Source organism: Poeciliopsis prolifica, unplaced genomic scaffold (assembly GCF_027474105.1).
Source record: "Poeciliopsis prolifica strain line A6 unplaced genomic scaffold, Auburn_PproV2 SCAFFOLD024, whole genome shotgun sequence".
In the NCBI taxonomy this organism is placed as follows: Eukaryota; Metazoa; Chordata; class Actinopteri; order Cyprinodontiformes; family Poeciliidae; genus Poeciliopsis; species Poeciliopsis prolifica.
The window spans coordinates 6,600,872-6,620,841 of NW_026562399.1; the positions used below are offsets into that span (position 1 = coordinate 6,600,872).

General features: G+C 41.2%; 1 protein-coding gene across 1 annotated transcript in view; it reads right to left on the bottom strand.

Annotated features, from left to right (window-relative positions):
* igsf9bb (immunoglobulin superfamily, member 9Bb) overlaps positions 1 to 19,615 on the bottom strand; it is a 79,057-nt gene extending 59,442 nt beyond the window's left edge. Inside the window, exon 1 of the mRNA XM_055046667.1 lies at positions 19,361 to 19,615. Within this exon, the coding sequence (XP_054902642.1) occupies positions 19,361 to 19,424 (64 nt within the window). The 5' untranslated portion in view covers positions 19,425 to 19,615. The remainder of the gene's footprint in view (positions 1 to 19,360) is intronic.
* Positions 19,616 to 19,970: the final 355 nt, after the last annotated feature.

Below are 19,970 nucleotides of genomic sequence, written 5' to 3' on the forward strand. Positions count from 1 at the left end.
AAGGTAGACCGAGCTTCACAGAGGCTCGAAACGTAAACTGAGCTCAGTGATGGGAGACGCGATTATGTCGAAGGGGGAAATGTTAGTTGTGGAAACTCTGGAGGCTCCAGACCCCTTGGTTATGTTCATGGATGGTGCCTAACTGGTAATATGCAATAATTAAAAATACATTAGATGATAACAAGGAGATAACACATGCCCTGCAGCTGCCAGATGTTTCATTAATATTTATGCAAACGCATAACTCCCTACCATCAAAATACAAGAACGTTTGCTTTTACCTCACTCTGAGGACTGCAGAGAATTTAGGGAATATTTAGGCGGCCTAAATTAAAAGGCCAATACACCGTGGCTGTTGAAAAGACCTGGAAATATGGGATTTGATCAACTTTAAAAGTGGAGAAGCCTTCTTTATTAGGAGCTAAAATCCACATTAAATGTGCACTATTCTAAAATTAAGAATCACATGACATTGCTTCTCTTTTAGCATCAGTTTTAAATTAAAGCAGGAACAAATATTTTGGCTTTTGAGCAAGATTGGACAAATTTCTGCTTCATCAGCCCTGATGGGAAAGCAGCCGGTCAAACACTCAAAAAGTCTCATCTTTTCACAGATAAGTAAATGCATGGTACGTAAAAATAGGTTCATAGATGACACTTTGAAGTGGCCAGGGGCCAAAGGAACCTCTGAATTTGTCGTAACTCTGCACAGCTCCTGCGCCATCTTTCACTCAAAGCCACACTGCTCGTTCGCTGTTCACGCAAACTTTACAAAGCGTGACTGTAACTCGGCCTTGAGAGCCGCTGGCTAAATCAAAACTTGTACTTCTCTTTATGTTTCTTAAGGACACAGTCTCAGTGCCAACCGAAGCTGAAAGGGTATAAACTATTCTTTTCAAACAAGTTTTTCTCTTTTTGTTATTGTTGTTGTCAAGACTATAGCCTCTTTTTCTTTATTTTAAAATTAGTGATTTTGAGTGAAACCCTAGAAAAATGACAATATTTTCTAAAAAAACAAAAATAATTTAGAGGGGCAACATTTCTTTGTTCATTGTGGCAATTGTTACTGAGTGAAGAAGACGCTGTGTTCAGTATTATTGGAGTATTTAAAAGTACGTCAGACATACATCAGAAGTAGCTTGTAAAAAGAAAAAGTGCTCAGCTAACGCTAATATCAGTCTGTTCTGGTACAACTTATTGATAACGACTCGTAACCTGCAGATAAAACACAGTAGAGGTTGCGTTCATGTTTTATCAACTTAGAACTTTGCTCTGATTGATTTTATGATTTTAATTCAATCAATTACATGCTTTCGATCACCAGTCCATTTTAAATCTATCCAGGCTTTACTCGAACACTTGCTAACTCTAATAAACATCCCATTCTCTGCATATTTTATTTTAAATGTTACCTTAAAATGTTTTCTTGTCATACTAAGTGAAACCAGGTGTGATATCTACGAGGAGAGACACGTTTTATTGTATGTACTTTTGTTGAAACTTAAACTTCCTCAGGTCCGGCTTCTAGTTTTGGTCCGGCTGCTCCCGGTTTGTCCCTGGAAGCGTTTAACAGTGACGGCTCGGCCCACTCTGCAGAGTGCAAATAAGGCTGAAATATAAATGACAGCAATTATTCATGACTACAGCAAGCTCAGCACATTATCATACCATTTATTATTCTTTCACCTGCTCTGAGTCTCCCTGTGTCTGACTTAAAAGTTAAACCTGTGTTATGGCACCAACAAAATGAGACCTTTGTAAAATTAATGGAGCCATTAATAATGTTGAGATCCGACCAGCAAAGATAGTGGGAGAACAAACCGGGTTCTCATGGCTGTGTGAATGGCAGCTTTCTGAACCACATTTGAGACAGTTTCAAATATCTGCACATTTGGATGCTACATTTGATGACAATCGATGCTGATTAAAGTTTGTTTTGAGGAATGTCATCAAATAAATTAATAGAAAAAAAAGAGAAAACTATAAAAGAATGACCAGCCCCCATTTTTGATCCTGAATACTTCACCGTCTTCTGCTACAAACAGGAGACGGTGAAGAAAAACGCTTTAAAAAACAACAACACAAGACTCGGCTGTTGCTTCTGTGGGCAAATTTTGAGCTCCAGAACCAAAACACCGGAGCAGGCCATGAAGAGCTTTTATAGCTTTATCAACGTCAGATAGAATAACAATTCATGTAAATCAAACTGCTCTTCAAATCAACTCAGAAAGACAAAATATGCAGCGACTTGAAAGTCCAACATTTTGTCTGGGGGTTGCAGATTGTCATTTCTCAATCTGTAACCCTCAGATCCTGCAGCGTGGATTGAACCCCTAATGCTGCAACAGGGTGGGAGACTTGACCTAATTCCGAGTCTCTTGCTGTCATGCAAGAGTTGCTCATTACTTGGAATTCAAAGGGTATCTTTTCAGGGTGCGGTAGCATCTGATCCTCCTTCTGTACGAGGAGAGGAGCAGAGAGACATCGTGCTGCAGCAGGCGGAATATATTATTGTCAGACATAGTGAAAAATGATTCAATTGTAGAAAAACTCAAATTTACTAGCTCAAATGTGCGTGAAAAGAAAGATTAGCCAGTTACCCCATAATGGAGCCATTAACAAAATCTTAATTCATCACCTACTTCTGCTGGAGATGAAGCTAATCATCTGTGACCTGACATTCCTAAATCAAGACTCAGATGTTAGCATCACTGCTAAAATGCTATTCAGAGGCCATTTATTCAACTTTAGGAGCTGTGAGGTTCTTAAAAACTGAGGTTCTGAAATTTTCCACATCACTCCATACATTTGGACTTCAGCCAGATGATCCAGCTGCTGAGGGGTCAAAATTAAAGCAGCTGCAGGTACTGCAGTGGAGAGGAGAAGCTCTAAGGTTATGATGAAGCACAATGACATTCACATAATCACATCAATTATGTGAAAGTAATTGATGAGAAAGGTTTGCATTACCAAATGACTCACTGAATGCCTGTTACATGGTAAAAACATGGTATTTACAAGAATACCGCATAGAGTTTAGGTCTACAGCCCAAGCCTTGCCCAAACCCACCTGCAGCGTTCTGCATGCACACACAACTCGACCCTGCTCTGCTCCAATCAGTCACACATCCCAGATGATTTGCACTTGACTCGCGCTACGGTAACAAGAGGCGACGAAATGGAGTTGGAAGACGTTAAACAAAAGAAACAGGAGACATTTTTCTGCTAACTTAAACTATGAGACAACACAAGTCTCATAGTTTAAGTTAGCAGTATGTGATAAGACCTGAATTCTTGATCTGCCCCTGAAGACTTCATACTGGACTGACTGCATGATAATGAGGGATAAATAGGCAGAATAAGGATTTCCTTGGCCAGGTCTTGATGAAGATACTTTAGTTATTATAGATGCGCACGATGGAGGGCCAAAACGGCAGCAATGCTGTTCCTGCCTGCAGTGAAGGGCCTTTTCGGATTTTATGCTAATGATGGTAACAGCGATGAAAAAATATGTGGATTTAGACAATCTGAGTAAATAATAACCACTGCTGCACAATTGCAGCAGCGGTTGAAATTTTACACTTCAAGACTGCACAACATGTGGTTCTGAAGGGACGAGGTCAGAACTAAAGCGTCGGGATGTGAAGCCTCATGCTGTTAGAAACCATGCAGCTGATTGAAGACCGAACTGGAGCATCAAATTTCCTCTTACGGGGGCAACGTGAGGAATTGTCAGAGTAGTCCGACACACACTCCTTACCATCCCGTCTCATTTGCATGCAGAATTGGGTACGCAAGTACATAAGTGAGCATTTTTGCGTGCGCATGTGTTTCCGCACTTCTCCAGTTTATCCTGTCTCTTCGGAGAACACGGACAGGTTTTGTTTTTTGTTTTGTTTTTTCAGCCAGCACAGCAATGGGATGCTGTTGTAGCTGTTTTTATTATAAAAAGCTAAGTTACACATGCGTTACTTGATGCATTACTTGATAAAATAATAAGGTCTGATTCATTGCAAAACCCTTTATCCTTCAGGATTTGGTGGTTTACTTTATGTCCTTAAAATATTGAAAATCTTTTTAAAACCAACCCCATACCAGTAAAATCATGTAAGTCAGGATTCAGAAAAAAAAGTAACAATATTTAGAAGATCAACATAGTATAAAATGTACATATTTTTTCTTTCGCAGATGACCTGCGATCCCTTGAACTCTGGGCCTCAGTTTGAGAGATCTACTCAAAATACAAGAACTGCAAGGTTTATCTGATAAGAGAAGATCTTCGAGATCTAAATATCAACACCTACGTTACTGAGAATTATTAAATTAGATGGAAAACAGTGAATATTTTAAGAAAAGAAAAACATCTGCCGAGAAGATGTATTTTGTGATGTGAAAGTGCAAAAACATTTAGCAAGTTACAGTACGGGATCTGATCATTTACTGCGCCAAAGTACAAAAAATAAAAGGAAAAGCTCAGAAGTTTTGTAGTGGTATTATTTCAAGTCCAATCCTCCAGAGCTACCGCCCTGCAACTTTTACATCCACTCACGCCACCTACCGACAATCGTTTAGCGAAAGAAGAGTCAAAGTACCGCAAACAAAAAGCCCTCTGTCCACTCCGTGCTTCAGCATGGCAATCAGACTTTATAAATAACACAGGGCAGTTTCTCAGGAGCCCACTGGGCCGTTTGGATGAGTGACGCCTTTTTCGAACCATCAGAGCCAATAGCGTCTGGCTCTGATGGGTCACGTAGCCGACATCATTCAATCACAGCAAGGGAAATGCATTTGCTCTGAAACGAGAAAATATGGCGTCATAATTTTCTACACGGCATCCAGGAGACCCGAAAGAGCCAAAAAGCAGCAAGGAGGCAGTTCAGTGTGACGCAGAAACAATGGATTACAGGAGAGAAAATATTTACTCTAACACAGACGATGACCGCGAAACAGCAAGAGTAGGACATACTACATTTCATTAGGACTAAACAGGAGGGCTTCATCTTCTGCACTTGAAGCACTTGTACCTTGCACTTATACCTGATATCTTAATTTTGCCTTGAAGTGTCTTTTGAGGACAGCAAAGTGTTTTTGAGCCTCTTACCTCCTGCTGATTAGCTGGAATTTAGGTCAGATGGCAGATCAGCGGACACTCGAGTTCAGGAATCCCCACAAAGGAGCATGGATGATTCAGTGGCTGCAGAGGAGTTTTTATGTTCATTAAACTGATGACTGAACGAGCCTCGTTTCCATCAAATGGGGCTTTGAGTCTTTAATGGCCATCTCCCTGCACAGTGAATGAAGTTAATGTGTTGTCTTGTCGTGTGTGTGTTTACCCATCACATAAATCAAAATGCATAGTTAGAATCTTGATGTGACCGACTTATTAACACAGGTGGATGATAAGATAAGGAATTCTTTGCGATAACGATAAGTGACAATAAAAACAATCCATGCCTTTTTTTTTTAAGGCACAGCAATCAAAGAGCGACAGCAGAGCACCATATTTCAGATCCATGGCGTAAATATACTGACACTTACATTTGCAGCGTCTGGCAGATGTTCCCAGTCAAGAGTGCCGGATTCAGCAAACATTGCATTTTGCTTTTCATGAAGACGGATACTTTGTCCGAAATCAGATGTTTGCCTAATGTTTTACCTTCACTTGTCGGGCAGCAATGAAGAATGAAAACACTCACAGTTGCCCTCGGCACGTTTAGAGCAGGAAACGATGCCATCGCTTCTACATAAGCACACATCTCGGTCTAACCGAACATTCGCTCGGTGTGAAAAACAGAGCTGCTGGAGCCTGATGGATAATAGAAAAATGTGCACTCAGTACTAATGTGTGAGCAAAAAAGAAGAGGAAACTTAGCGGATATGTTTTAGAAAAAGCATCGCTGTGATTATCTGACACAGAACATTATGTCTAATTGACCCAGAAGTTACAAACTATCAGACCTGGAGCATTGTATCTAATAATAACTATCTAATAGTCTTGATTTCAAATCAACCAAAATAATCAGAACAGTTTTTTTTCCCCCACAATTGAGCTGCTTTAAAGAGGTGCAGCGGCGTGCCAATCAATACTCCTCAATGACAATTCGTCAATATTTAAAGAATGATATTTATTGTGCAGGACATCTGAGTGACATTGGCAATGTTGTACAGTAATTGATTGTGACGTTTCTGTTTTAATTTTTATTCTTTTCAATTACAAAGGCAAAAAAAAGGAAAATAGATGTTGAGGTTTGACTGGAAGAACTTTATTACTGGACATGATTTGGATCCAAACAGGTTTGATTTATTTTCAGTAGAAATTTTAAAAGTTTTGTGCCAAAGACTTCAGGATAACATTCAGTCTGCTTGCAGGGCAGGGACAACTTTGAGGTTTTCAACAAAATGCCACATTCCTTGATTTCATTCAGGATTTGCTTAATCCTCGTATAAAAACTTAGAAATGAGGTCAACGGAAAGAAATGACTAAACATGCGTCTCCCCAGGTGAGACTAGGACTCCTACCAAAAGCAGGAGATAAATGCTGTTTTTTCTCTGCAGAGTGATGTTGTCCATTGAACAGCGTAAGCAGCTTTCAGTAAAACCAGGATGTTACCCTAATTATGTCTTTATTTAAATATGACAACTCTGTCCTGAATCAAGAGGACACACACACACACTTCCTATTCCCATCTCTCCATGAACCTCTCATATTTCTTCTCTCCTCTGCAATCTTTACATTAATCACATGCTAAGCCATGCATTCTCCACATATTTCTTAATAGCTTTTTAACAGTTTCGGTGAATTACTGAACCTCTTCACTGAGAGCTCATGTCCGTCTAAAACCTTTTGGCTGGACGACTTTGATATGACCTTCTGAACAGAGGATTAAGAACAGTTCATGTCAGCAGAATGCAAGGTAAGTTGTTACCCGACACCTTGAAGCCATCCATAGAGGCCGCCATGTTGATCAGTCAGCATGATCCTTAGGGGGCGATCAAGCTCTATGGATACCAACCTGAGAAATTGCACCAAATGTGTCGGGAGTAAAGATGCATTTGTAGCTGTTTTACGTCATCCAAGAACATATGTCCAGAAGTTAGACCTAACCCGACTGTCATCTTCAAAAAATACTAATTACAAATCATTAGTGTAAATAAAAACACAGTATCCAGCCTGACATCAAAGCTTAATTTGATCAAAATGGCGATTTAAGTGTCATGCCCATCACGTTGGCACTGTTGCTATTTTTCTTATTTTTATCCTTCCTCTCATATTACCTAGGAGTAAAACACAGAAGCAATTTACAAACCACTGGAGCAAAGATGAAGAACTGCAGAGATAATTTTCACCATTTCCCTGGTAAAATCATATTGTATTGAGAGCTGAAACATTAATGTTGATTCATTAATTGAATAGATTTTGATGGATTAAAAATTTTAACGCAATTAATCACTTTTTTTGCTGCTGTTGTTTTTGCATACGAATGTCCCAAGTCGGACTTGTATTCGTTTCTGGTGCACCCATCAGTAGCGACGCCTGCGACAAACTCTGATGGATGACTGCGGATCGGATGATCAGTTTTTGCTTCAAAAACTGATGAGACACGGGAGAAGACAGTAGTTGTGTCCAAGCTGTGCAAAAAGCAGTTAGCGTGTTAGCAAAGCTATTCAAGCCTAAAACAGCATCTCAATGCCAAACATGCTGCAGCAGCGCAGACGTTCTCCACGCTGACGTCAGAATCCACAGCCCACTTTCCCTGAAACACCTGAAAACTCAATGAGTATCATAGCACTTTGCACCAATCTGATGGTTGAATAGCATAAATAACAGATTAAAAACAATAAATGTCTTTGTTGTTGAGCTCTTATGTCTATTTTTTCAACAATTTAGAAGCAATGAGGGATTCTTAATTTTTATATTTATGTCAATCAAGTCCCATCACTATTTGTGGTACTTTGTAGAAGTATTAATAACGCTTGACGACTTTCTCGTCATGTCAAGTTACCACAAACCTCATTATAATCCATTAAAAATTTATGTGACCGACCAACACAAAGTAGGGCCTAAATGTGAAGTGAAAGGAGAAGAGTGCATGACGTGTCAAAACTTTCATAAATGACTCAGTATCCCTTTTGCTGATACCCTTAAGTAAAATCCAGAGTAACAACTCTGAACCTCTCAAAGCATAATAGTCCTGCAAAACTCAGAGGCTAGTAGCGCAGAGCATTAATCAGTAAAGCAACCTGGAGCAGCTGCAGAGAATCAAAGCTAAGGTGGAAGCATCTGCTTAGTTGTAGACTCCATAAATCTGACCTTTAACGATGAGTGGCAAGAACAAGCTATTAGTTGAAACCAAGCTAAAGCTACTACACTTTTTCAGTGGAAATTTAAACATGCGTGTCTTGAAACATCCACCATGTCTTGTACATTGAGGAGGATAAGTTCCTAATTACTGGTCTGTAGAAGGAATTTTCTTCAGTTTTTAAGCTTTGCCAACATGTTGCAAAGCCAGCAGGAACCCCTTCACGACGGGTGTTAAGCTTAAAACTTGAGTTTAATTTAAAACAGCACAGATGAGGCCATGATTCGATATATTAAGATTCAATCCCATGAATGATTAATGGGTGTGGAGAGTCTGCATGTAGGAAGCTGACTGTGCTGCATCACTGGGCCAGGCTGTAAAATGAGACTGGAGAGAAAGCCAGCCAGGGAAGGGAAGGGAGTAGGCGTATGGAGTACAGTAGTGAGAGAATGTATATAAAACCCCACAGGGAAACCAAGATGTATGTTAGCAGGAAGTCAATATCAAAACCAAACTGCTGCACTAAAACCCCCTGAAAGAAAATGGAAGACCTTAGATTTACCCTACATCCTTAGATTTACCCTACACCCTACATCTGAAAGTACCACTAAGAACCACCAGAACAGGCAGCACCAGAAACATGACGAAATGTGTGTCCTTTGAAAACTAGAGTCTCTAAGCAAATCAGAAAAACACTAACAAATTACAGCAGAGACTTTCCTTTGAGAATAATGGGTAAATCTGACTGCAGGAGCAATCTGGAGACCGGATTCATTAGCGTAATCCACAAACAGCATCTGCATTATTGCATTGTCATAGTAATAATGTGACAACACAGATAAATATAATAGGCTTATGAAAGACCACAATCCTGACACTGAGTGGCCTAAAGATGTGGGTATTATAGAGCAAAGTAGGAGGTTCTACCGTGCCATAAGCAAAAGGTTTTGGTCCAAAGAGGGAGCCTGTAGCCTTATTAAAGTCTCCATGTTCTTAAACAGTGGCTAATATCAGCTTTCCTAAAGCAGTGATTGACAGTGTGGTTGCCACAATAAACTCTAAGAAGCTTTGAGAGGAACAAAGAAAGATGTAAAGGTTTCTGGTGTTTTACAGTACTCTAGGAAATGTCAAATAAGTCTCACTCAGGGAAATGTGTTGGGTTTGTGGCTCCATTAGTGTCCATGCAAAGTCTGACTTCAAGTTTGGATTTTAAAAGAGTCCTCTATTCTTAAAAGGTCCAAGGTTATTTCAGCAGGATACAGATGGATTAGGAACTTTTTTTTTTTTGAATCGGTGGATAATGATGTAGCCTCAACCTGATAATGGAATAAAAATATGTGAGGCGCTTAGGCCCAGAGAGAGGTCTGGAAAACCTCCAATCATTCCACAGGACTAATTAAACAATGGATGTGCTTCCCTCATCTTTTACCTGCCAAGCATAATTGTTCCTACAGGCTGATATAGAAACCCTGAGTAATTACTGACATCAGAATGAGGTTTCTTTGACAAAGATGAATTTGGTGTTTGAATTACACTGTATGGTGCAGCAGTGCTGCCAGAGATGATCTCTAATGTCATAGGACAGAGATATGAAGGGTTCTATTGCCACCATGTCAAGCTTCAAAAGTCTCAGTTCAAGACATCGTTTAAATTAAATTAAATTATTCCCAGCACTTGGAAAAATCTGAAGGGCCTAAACAGAAAAATGCTGGAGTTGTGCTTGACTTAATTGTGGTATGTGAAAGGTCTGTTGAGGGTGTATAAGAACAGCTTCTTCATGAAAACACCCCACCAAATGTCAAGGCAAAACTGTTCAACAATATCTGAAGTTCAAACTAGGCCTGAATGGGACGTGAAGTCTCTCATGCAGATGTACCAGCAGCAACACAGCAAATATTCAGAGGACCTTCAGACCCGTCAATCATCAACATTGTCTGAATGTTCAGTCACTGTGAAAAAAAAATGTTTTCGCTACGATTTTATTCAATCAGATTTATATCTTTAAAATGTGCATCCCAGTTATGAACGTTTGCCGGATGTTTCCTGGATGTTAGCTGACCGTCCAGAGACAATTAATGGTGTCTCATTTGGACGTTCAAACATCGGCTGCAAACGTTCAAAAAAACAAAAACAGTATGTTAGAGTGAGACTGTACAATTTGACCTTTTAGGGGGAGGGGACAGTCTGACACATCACAAAATATCTCTTGCCAACAGTTAGTTCACTGAACCAAAGTGGAGGCTAAGGGTTGCCGGTTGACTGTCAGTCACTGCTTCTTCGGCCAAATATCAGGCTGACTGGCATCTAAAGGTTGTATGAAGTGTTTCGTCTGTTCTGAGCAGCAGTAATGCTACTTCAGGAGTAACAGGAGACCTTCCCACTCATCTCACTCACTGCCTGTACCCACCTTGTCACGAAGACGTGCAAAATGCAACACCCAGAACAATACAATATTGTTTTTTTCTTTTTAAGAAAAGAAACATTAGCAATTAAATAGATTTCTCTTCTATGGTAAAATGACACTGTTATGCAAGAAAGATGAAGAAAGAAAGAGATAAATAAATGAGTCGGAAAGGTAAAGCAACAGACATGTATGGAGGAAATCTCCAGTGATTTCCTGTGAATACACCAGGGTGTTGTGTTTACAACATGGCAACAACTCTGCGGATGACATCATGTCAAGGATCAGCAGGTAACACTGTTTACACATCCAAGTGGACAACAGAGACTCACAACCAACAGTCCAGTGTTTGGGTATATTCTGTACCAGGTCATTTCATCTTCACTCCATTCACTTTGACAACCATCAAGCCACTGGGTTGTAAACCCGCAAAGTAAACTAGAGAAAACCTAACATAAAAAGCAATCAACTTTTCTGGCTCAGCCTGCAATACTGGAGGCTTTAAGTTTCTACTTAATTCAGTCTGATTCAGGGTGAGTAAGAGAGATGCGGATACATTGCTTTATTATTTCCTCATGGTGGCTGTACACTGTTTGACAGATAGAATTAGGTAACCACGAGGAGACATGAGATGAGCTGAACGGGAACAACTCAACGGTGGAAGAAGAGTGAGCACTGAACATTGTGATTTCTATTATTTCAGAAGGATGTAAACTGTTAGAAAGTAGGTCAACAAAAATAAAGTACCAGTAACATCAAATTAAAACTTTTTCAAAAGGTCAGGAGTGTCAACACGGGGCTAAACGTTGTCCTTTGACAGTCCAGAAACATGCTTGAAACCAGGCAACAAAAGACTTTTTGAACTAACAAACCACTAACTGGTAGGTTGCAAAAATGATAAGCAATTAGACTGAAACAATACTAAAACATAAATTATTCAAAAATACTTTTTTGTGGGAAAATTTCCATTTTCTAACACTACAAACACTCAGCGCTTCCTGCCACTTCAGCTCCTCAACTGAACAATTACCAAAGAGGGATGTCCTGCGAACAGCACGCTGCTTTCTTAAGCTGACAAAAAATAACTGCAAACGTTTTGTTCAGGGAATGAGGCAGGCAAACAGGCAGCCCAGATGCTAATAGTGCTAATACCAATGACAGAAACTCTGATGCCAAACAAGGCCAGAGAAGCTCCTGTTCTGCAACAGTGAAGTAGTAAATGCTCCCACTTACTGCGCACGCTGTGCATCTGTGAGTCCGTGAACAGTTGAGATTTCATAATCAAGTGCACCAATCGTAGAACTCCGTGTCCCATAATGCAAATGGCTACAGCTCGTTGGACACCGAGCCCCGTTTCTCCACCAGGACAACCACTGAACACTTGTTAGCGAATCAGAGTCTTGGTCCTGTGAATCCTTATGCGACTCGTTGCAGCGACTTGGTCTCCCGAGTTCTGAGTCCACGCCGCACAATGCTCCATCCTGCTGCAGGCACCAGTTGAGACACAAAACGACATAGTACCCTGTTGCTGATGACTGTGGTGGGACTCTACTGACTGTCCAGCAAAAACGACAAAAAATAAATCTGAACAGATGACCCACTGCCGTATTTATGTGCAGAGTCATTTAGTCTTTTAACAGCAGCGCTCAGATCAATGGAAAGGTCGCAACGAGGCACTCCTAATGAAAAGCTGAAAATATCCCAACATTGTGTATGTGTTGTGTGAGAAAATGCTTACAGGACTTCAACTGGGAGCCTGTCTTTTCTTGGTCAGCAGCTTTGTCTTTGCCATCAGCCACCCACTTCACTTCGACTGTTCATTAAGTAATTAGACCGGATGAATCATCAAAAAATTGGAACGCAAAAAATGTTTGTGGGAACCAAATTAATTAGGTAGCAGGGCTACACACCAGTTCGATTTTCTACACCCAGCTTATCCCAGGATGCACAGGCTGGGAAGTTGGAGGACAGGATCAACACCTCACAAAGGGAAGTTTGGAGCCTAGAATAGCTTTAAAAAAAAAATGCTCACAATGAAAACACAATCTCATCCTAAAACTAATGAATCAAATTATTTACCACATTTGTAGAGCTGGTTGCCGCTTCTACACTGAGTTATCTCTATATCAAATAATCTATTGCTGCGTAGCTGGTCTGAAAAGTGTTCAATCGTTTTAAGTTGTGAGAGACGATGTCTGTATTGACCCAAGGCCTGACTGATCCCCGTAGCAGCTGACCTTTAGCCTCCTTCTTCTATTCAACATCTGAACTGTTGCTAAGTGATCCGTCAAATAAACACATCATACAGACAAGAACGGTGAACCTTATTTCCTCTTTAGTGACACCAATTCACCAACAGCAGGACTCGCACTTCGGTTTCGCAACAGTCAATAACACGCTGATGGGAAAAAAAGCTAATCATTGTAAACTGATAGCTGAAAGGAATGATTGGTCCTCTTCTATGAATATGTTTATTATATCTGAAGCAATTATTTGATGAATATTTATTAATATTATAATAATATTGCAACATTCTAGGTTCCCTGCAGAAAAGGGAGCAACTTCAGGATATGAATGATTTGTCTGCTTCAGAGCTTCATATGGCCTCTTGGCTCTTTTTCGGTCGATTCTCCATCACTTGTTCAAAATCTAAAACGCTCTGACTGACCAGACCTTTGACTGAACAGAGACGCATTCAGACTGGAAGCAGCTCCTTTTCCTTGGCACTGAATGCACTGAGCTCTGCTGTTGAACTTTAACTGCAGGGCAGCTAATAGACACCAGATATCTACCAAACTGTTCCTGACCCAGCACAAAGCAGCAGTCAATGGGGAGACGTAGCGTGACTCATCTCTGTGTCATACTTTTCTTTTTTTTCTCTCCCTTGTCATTTCTCAACCTCTGTCTGTTAGTTTTCCAAACCTAGTTAAGGTTGAAGTTTTTGTAACTTCACGGGGATATTTTGGTTAAAATGTATGACCTGGGTCAAACGTTTTGGTTTCCCGCTGGCTGACCTGGTTTAGGATAGCTGACACATTTGAGCTAATTGGAAGCACACAATGGACGTATTTTAACACTGCTTTTTGTCTGATGTGATGAGAAGAAGAAAGGCAAGGATATCTGGAAGAGATTTGTTCACCCTTGGGAGCAATTTACCAATGCTTGAAGGTGCGGCATTCATCGGTTCAAACAGTTTTATGCAAGCGCAGACATGATGGGATGCCCAACCGTCAAACCACGTAGGAAGACACATTGCTTGTGTCAATGAAATGGATGAGTTCTGGTCCAAAATGTGCAGGATGACCCCAGAACAAAAACCAAAGGCGATATGGCAACGATGCAGAAGCTGGTGAGGCAGAGTCATTAGTGAAATGTGTCCTGTACTGAGGTGGCCTACAAATCGGACTGAATTACCCCAGTTCTTTTAAGAAGTACGGACCAGAACTATTGTGAGAAGCTTGAGGAAAGAAACCCAAAAGTTGTGACCAATACCGTTTAAAAGACAACAGACAGAAGCTTCAGGATCTTAATCTGGTTGGAAAGCAAAAAACTGGAAAAAAAAAAAGCCCCATCTGATCAGGAGTTTTATTAGGCCATGCTTACAGTGAACGGGAGCATCATTATGACAGGAAGACGTAAGATTCAAATAAACCTCATCTTCATGTTCGACAGACTTAATATAGTCAAACAAATGCAGTGAAGCTGTTTCTGAGAGGTCAGAGGAAATGTTCAAACTGCCTGTGTAAAGTTGCTGATGTGTAGCCATAGATACAAGATGATTTACATTAACGCTGCTCAGTCGCTGAAATTACAGCTTCTCTATTACAGACACTACAGATGATTTGTTAGCCTTTGAATCATAAGCAAACTCTGCCAGAGTCAGTAAAACCAGGAACATCCTTATGAAACAAAACTTTCAGCTAGGAATGTGGGACAGTACACTCTGTCACTTTTAGTTGTCTGATGTATTGGGTCTTCACAGTCTCAAGTGCAGAAAACCATAAAACAAATACTAAATTATATGGACAATAACAAACATTTCAAAACCCTAAGATAAATAGATAATCCTAGAATTAAGGGCCGTGCACGTTGATTTAGCCTGACTTCACAGGGTAAATCAGAACCATGCTAGAAGCATTAATCTGATCAAGATGCAGATCAAAGCATTTTTCTTATTGACTGACGTCAGGGTCACAGAGTCCACCCTAAGTTTGCTGCTTGCTTCACAACTGCAAGCGAGAGTGATAGACGATGAGAGGCAAATCTGAGAAAAACACCCGAAATGCCATGTGCTTCGGCAAATATTACAGAAACAAGAAGCCAAAAATAACCCAAATTAGCATCGCATACATCAGTCAAAAAAAACAAGGTAACATCAGTGTTGAAGCTAACACTTTCCATTTTAGAAAGAGTTTAATTAGGGCTGCACAAAATCCTTGCAGTTGCTGTAAATATTCCACAGGCCTCACTCTGGTCCACATGCAGAAAACGTAAACAAATTAGCTCTGTGAGTGAAATGCTCCAACACCGATGAAGCCCACCGAGGAATTTCTGCAATGCTCAACAAAAAAAAAAAAAAAAACAAAGACTTCCCTTTCATCCAATAAGACAAGATAACAGGATTCATTATATGTACTAGGGACACAGTGTGATGCATTTTAAATTCAACATGTTTTATCTTTGAGTCAGTCGTTTAAAGGTAAGAATTACTTTCTGTCATTTCTCTGGCACTTTTACACCTGCTCTGTTTCCTGCTGAAGAAAAGACAACCGGGACCTGATACAAAAACAAAAAACAAACAGCACAAACTGCTCACGTCTGCTGCCTCGATGGCCGTGTTTGTGTCAGCGCGTATTTGGTGCTTTGCAAAACTGGCCCATGCACAGGATGAGCGAATTAAGGAGCAAACAGCAAGGCTTCGCCAAACTGTTCATAAAAGACAGTCTGCACCTAATCACATAAACAGTAGCTAAAACAGAAAGCATGAGTTTCACAACCAGGCCATTAGCTGGTGCAAGTCGCCGTCCGAAGGGAGTGAATCATGCATGATTCCTACCAGGTTTCAGTCGCACTCCAGCAAGAACAGTGAGAAACGAGTCGAGCAAGAGGTTCAGTGACCGGGGTGTGACTGCGCTTGATTGACCCGAACCCAACAGAGATTCTAGAGTGTTGTCTACAGGAAGATGATCGACACCAGACCCAACAATCCTGTTTGACACTTCGAGCTACCAAACAGTCTGATCACCTCCGTGTCATGCTGCATTGATGCAGTGATTAATGCAAAAGGAATTTCATCCGAGGACTGAGTGAATGAAAGTTAGCATACTTTTCAGAAGCCTAACATTTCTGTTAAGAATATCCTCTTTTTTTTAAATCGATCCGAAGTTATATAATTTCCACTCTTAATTATGGTTTTCCATCATCGACAAAAAGAAATAAAAGCTAGAAATAGTATTTAATCTATATGATTTATAAGTTCTACTTTTGACATGAGTGCTAAAAAATATTTAACTTTTCACAATATCCTAATATTTGGAGCTGCAGCAGCTTGGAAAACCATTGATCATTGTGAGAGCTTCAAATCACTCTGAGGTCAAAGAATTTGGTTGTTTATTCTACAAGGTTTTGCAGGATTTTTCAACTCAAATTTAAGACTTCTGAAGGCGGCGCAGACACCCGGATTTCAAGTGACATACCTACGTAACTATGACAAGGTAACTAATCATCAATTTATAGTACCGTGGAAAATGTATATTATTGTACTTCCCTTTACGGTTTTCCCTTCAACGGTAAGTTGTTTCTCTGCCGCTAACAGATTTAGCAGCATATACACAAGATTGATTGACAAAGATAAAACCCTCCTTCTTGCTCCGATTGTTTTGGTCCGGAGATGTGGATTTCTTCAGTCAGCAATAATAACTCAAGGAGACAGTGGGGGAGATCGATCTATTCACAGATCACCAGTCTTACGTTACAGCGTCACAACATGCTGAAGTTTTAACAAATAGGTAAAAAATAAAATAAAAGCCTTAAGCTTTTGATAAAAACATTTGAAAGACATTTTCAGAAAACAGAAAAACTATCAACATGTTGGTTTCAAGGACTAACAGAATACCAAACTTTTTCACAGTTTTCTTTCTTTCCAAACACTTAATATTGATAACAAAAACGGGTCGCAAGTTTGACAACGTCCAGCATCCCTCTCGGCAAGCAGTGGCATATGTATTTATCTGGTGACTGCGCGGCATTTATCACACAGCTTAGTCATAATTAGTGCAACTTAGTCTGGGGCACAGAGCCTGTTAGTGGGCATATGTTCAGATCTGGTTAAAGACACAGTATTCCCCTGAGGGGACGGCTGAATGTGGACATGTGTGCCTGTGACACTCTCCGTGGAGCGCACCCTGAGCTTCCATTAACACAACCCACCATGTTCCCTTCGTCGAGTCGCCCGCCCATGCTGAGAGAGGCCACTCAAAACCTAGAGAGGAGCGAGTTCACTCAAGTGCACGCAGTACCAGGGCTGGCGAGGAGCCGGTGCAGACAGGAAGGAGCAAACGGAGTCAGACAGGGGTGGATATCATGAGGGGGAGAGATTGCCCGACTCGGGCGTGGGGGTTAGCAGACAAGCAGAGTGTCAGCTGCCAGCTTGAGAGTGCAGTTGGCATCCAGACGCGTGTCTGTGTACACACGAATGCACAAACATTTAACGAAGCGCAACATAATGACCAAGTATATTGACGTGATTCAAGTCGAGCCACAATTTTTTCGCTACTCGTGCAAATGTGTCGCTTGAGACAAAAACGTTGAAACAAGCTATAGGCGCGAAATTGCATAACTTCTGAGTTGAGTGACACTTGTGGCTGTCAATTGTTATAATGACAAAAGAGTCAGGGAATTTAGTGAAGCTCAAAGATGTAGAGTAGAAGATTTTTAAAACCTGACAAGGTCTTTTAAAGCCATTTCTAAGCATCTGAAGACGCCAAGATCACTGGTTCAAACAACTGAACATGAGTTCAAGTTATCCAGATGTTTTAGGTCCTGTTTTTTTTTTTTTTTTCCAAACTATGAAAAAAGGAGCTAAACTTTCAATGTCAGAGAAATACAAAGGAGCAACCACCAAAGCTCAGGTCTGGAAACTGTTTGAACCCCGGAGTTACTGTCCAAGGTGGTTGTGAAGAGAGGGATCCAAAGTCGACATCTAGCTCAACTTAAATGTACAGACATCCATCTGGACAAGCCCAGTTCTTTCTGAAGGAAAAGTTTACAACCGGATGAGACAAACGTTGACAAGAAGGACAAGAACAATGAGCGAAGGTGAGGCTCTTAAGCCTAACAACACTTTATCTACTGTCAAGCATGGTGATACATTCAAGATGAGTCAGCAATGATAAGTTCAAGGACACATTTGAGTCATGACATCATCCTCTGAACCGGGCTTCAAGAGACAGTAGTAGTTCTATACACAACACCAGGCAGTTTGAAAGCTGAAAATGTAGCAAATGTTGCAGTTTTGGTCCCCAATAAAACCCAGACTACTGGACTGTCAGATGTGAAAACCCCCAGAAGATCCATTAGCAGTTGTGGACATAAAGTTTTATCAGAGTCCCTCTGGCCTGGAAAGCAGAGTTATAAAACCTGACGCCTGAAAAAAATTCAGCGGACGACATTCTTTGCAGTTGGAAACTGGTCTCAGCAACAATGACTTGACATGTTGGACGGTACTGAAACAAAACACAGTCGGCTTTAAACTTCAGCTTACGAGTCTTCCAACAGTGTTCAATAAAACTCCAGAAGAAGATTTCAGGTGTACTTTCCCTTTCCTGCAAAGTTAAGGCATGTGGCAATTATCGCAGAAATGATCAGGAAAGTGCATTAAAGAAGTTCAGCACAAAAGGAGATTCTTTCCTTCCCTCCAGGCGCCGCAGCAAGCAGGACAGGGTGAGCTGCAGGTGGCTTTTCTCTTATGAAGCCATCAGGGCAAACCCAATACGGATGTCAAATCCCCTCAGCCTCACATCCAGCCATTACAAATTACAGGAGTGACAGCAGAGCAGTCAGCTGCTCGCGGTCGCCTCACTGACCAGGCGCTCCCTCTGGCGGACAGAAGAGGTCACGACTCACTTTTTACAGGAAGAGGTTAATCTACTCACGGCGTTTTGAACGACATCCACACCGGATCCACACCGCACTAATCCCGTTCCTCCTCACATTTTTTAGACGAAATGATCCCGGAGCTAAAACAACGCGAACTAAAGCATCTGGGGAGGATGATGATGTCAAAATAAATAAATTTAAAAAATAATGACAATAATTGACTGCAAATGATTTTCATCTAAAGCCAAAAACGTCACATCTCTGACAGCCCTATCAATAAGTGAAAACCCAACTCCAAGAGAGAAGAAGCGGGTTTCATTGCCATTGCTGCTCAAATAAAACTGAACCGGTTCTTTTCCCTCGTTATGTGTCGCCCGGTTCCAGGTGATGAACACACGAACTTCCAGACATGCATGCAAAGTTGGAAAAAAAATATAAATAAATAAATAAATAAATAAGCAGGCGAGCAAAATGCTGTTTGAAAGGCTGGGAGAAAAAAAAATGCTGAGTTCAAACTTAAACACAGGACGCCGGTGGATGCAGATGCTGCACTTCGACTCACCTTGAGCGGCCGTTCCTCGGGTGCTGAATACACTTGCTATCAAAGTGGCCACATACCAAATCATAGTACTATAACCAACCAGAAAAAAGCCTCATCATATCTCAAAGTCCCCCGTTCGGTGCGTCTGTCATTGCCCGACTGCCCAGGACAAACAGAGACGGGCCGGTATCCTTGCTTCCCCCCGTTAACCGAGCCCTGGACCCTTCACCATCGGCGGTTTCCCCTCTCTCTTCCCCTCTCCTCCGCTCTCCTCGCGCATCCTGAGACAGATCACCTGCGCCAATGGGACGAGAGCAGGCGGCGCCGCGAGACCGAGAGCAGCCCTTCAGACAGCCGCGCTCCCGCCTCCGCGCTTGTTTCATTGACGCGCGCGACAAGATCTCGGCCGCCGATTGGCTACCTGTGCTGTCCCTTTCCACATGCGGAGTGGTGCGTTCACTGGACGTGAATAAAAATAGATTAGAAGTTCCGAGCTTCCCCGCCGAGCGATTGTTTCGCGCTTTGATTGGACGTTTCATCAATTTCGCGTGATTAAACATGAAATAAATTATTTGGTTTGCTTGGCGTCATAGTTTCAGCGCGGCCCCAATCCAAAACAATATATTTACAC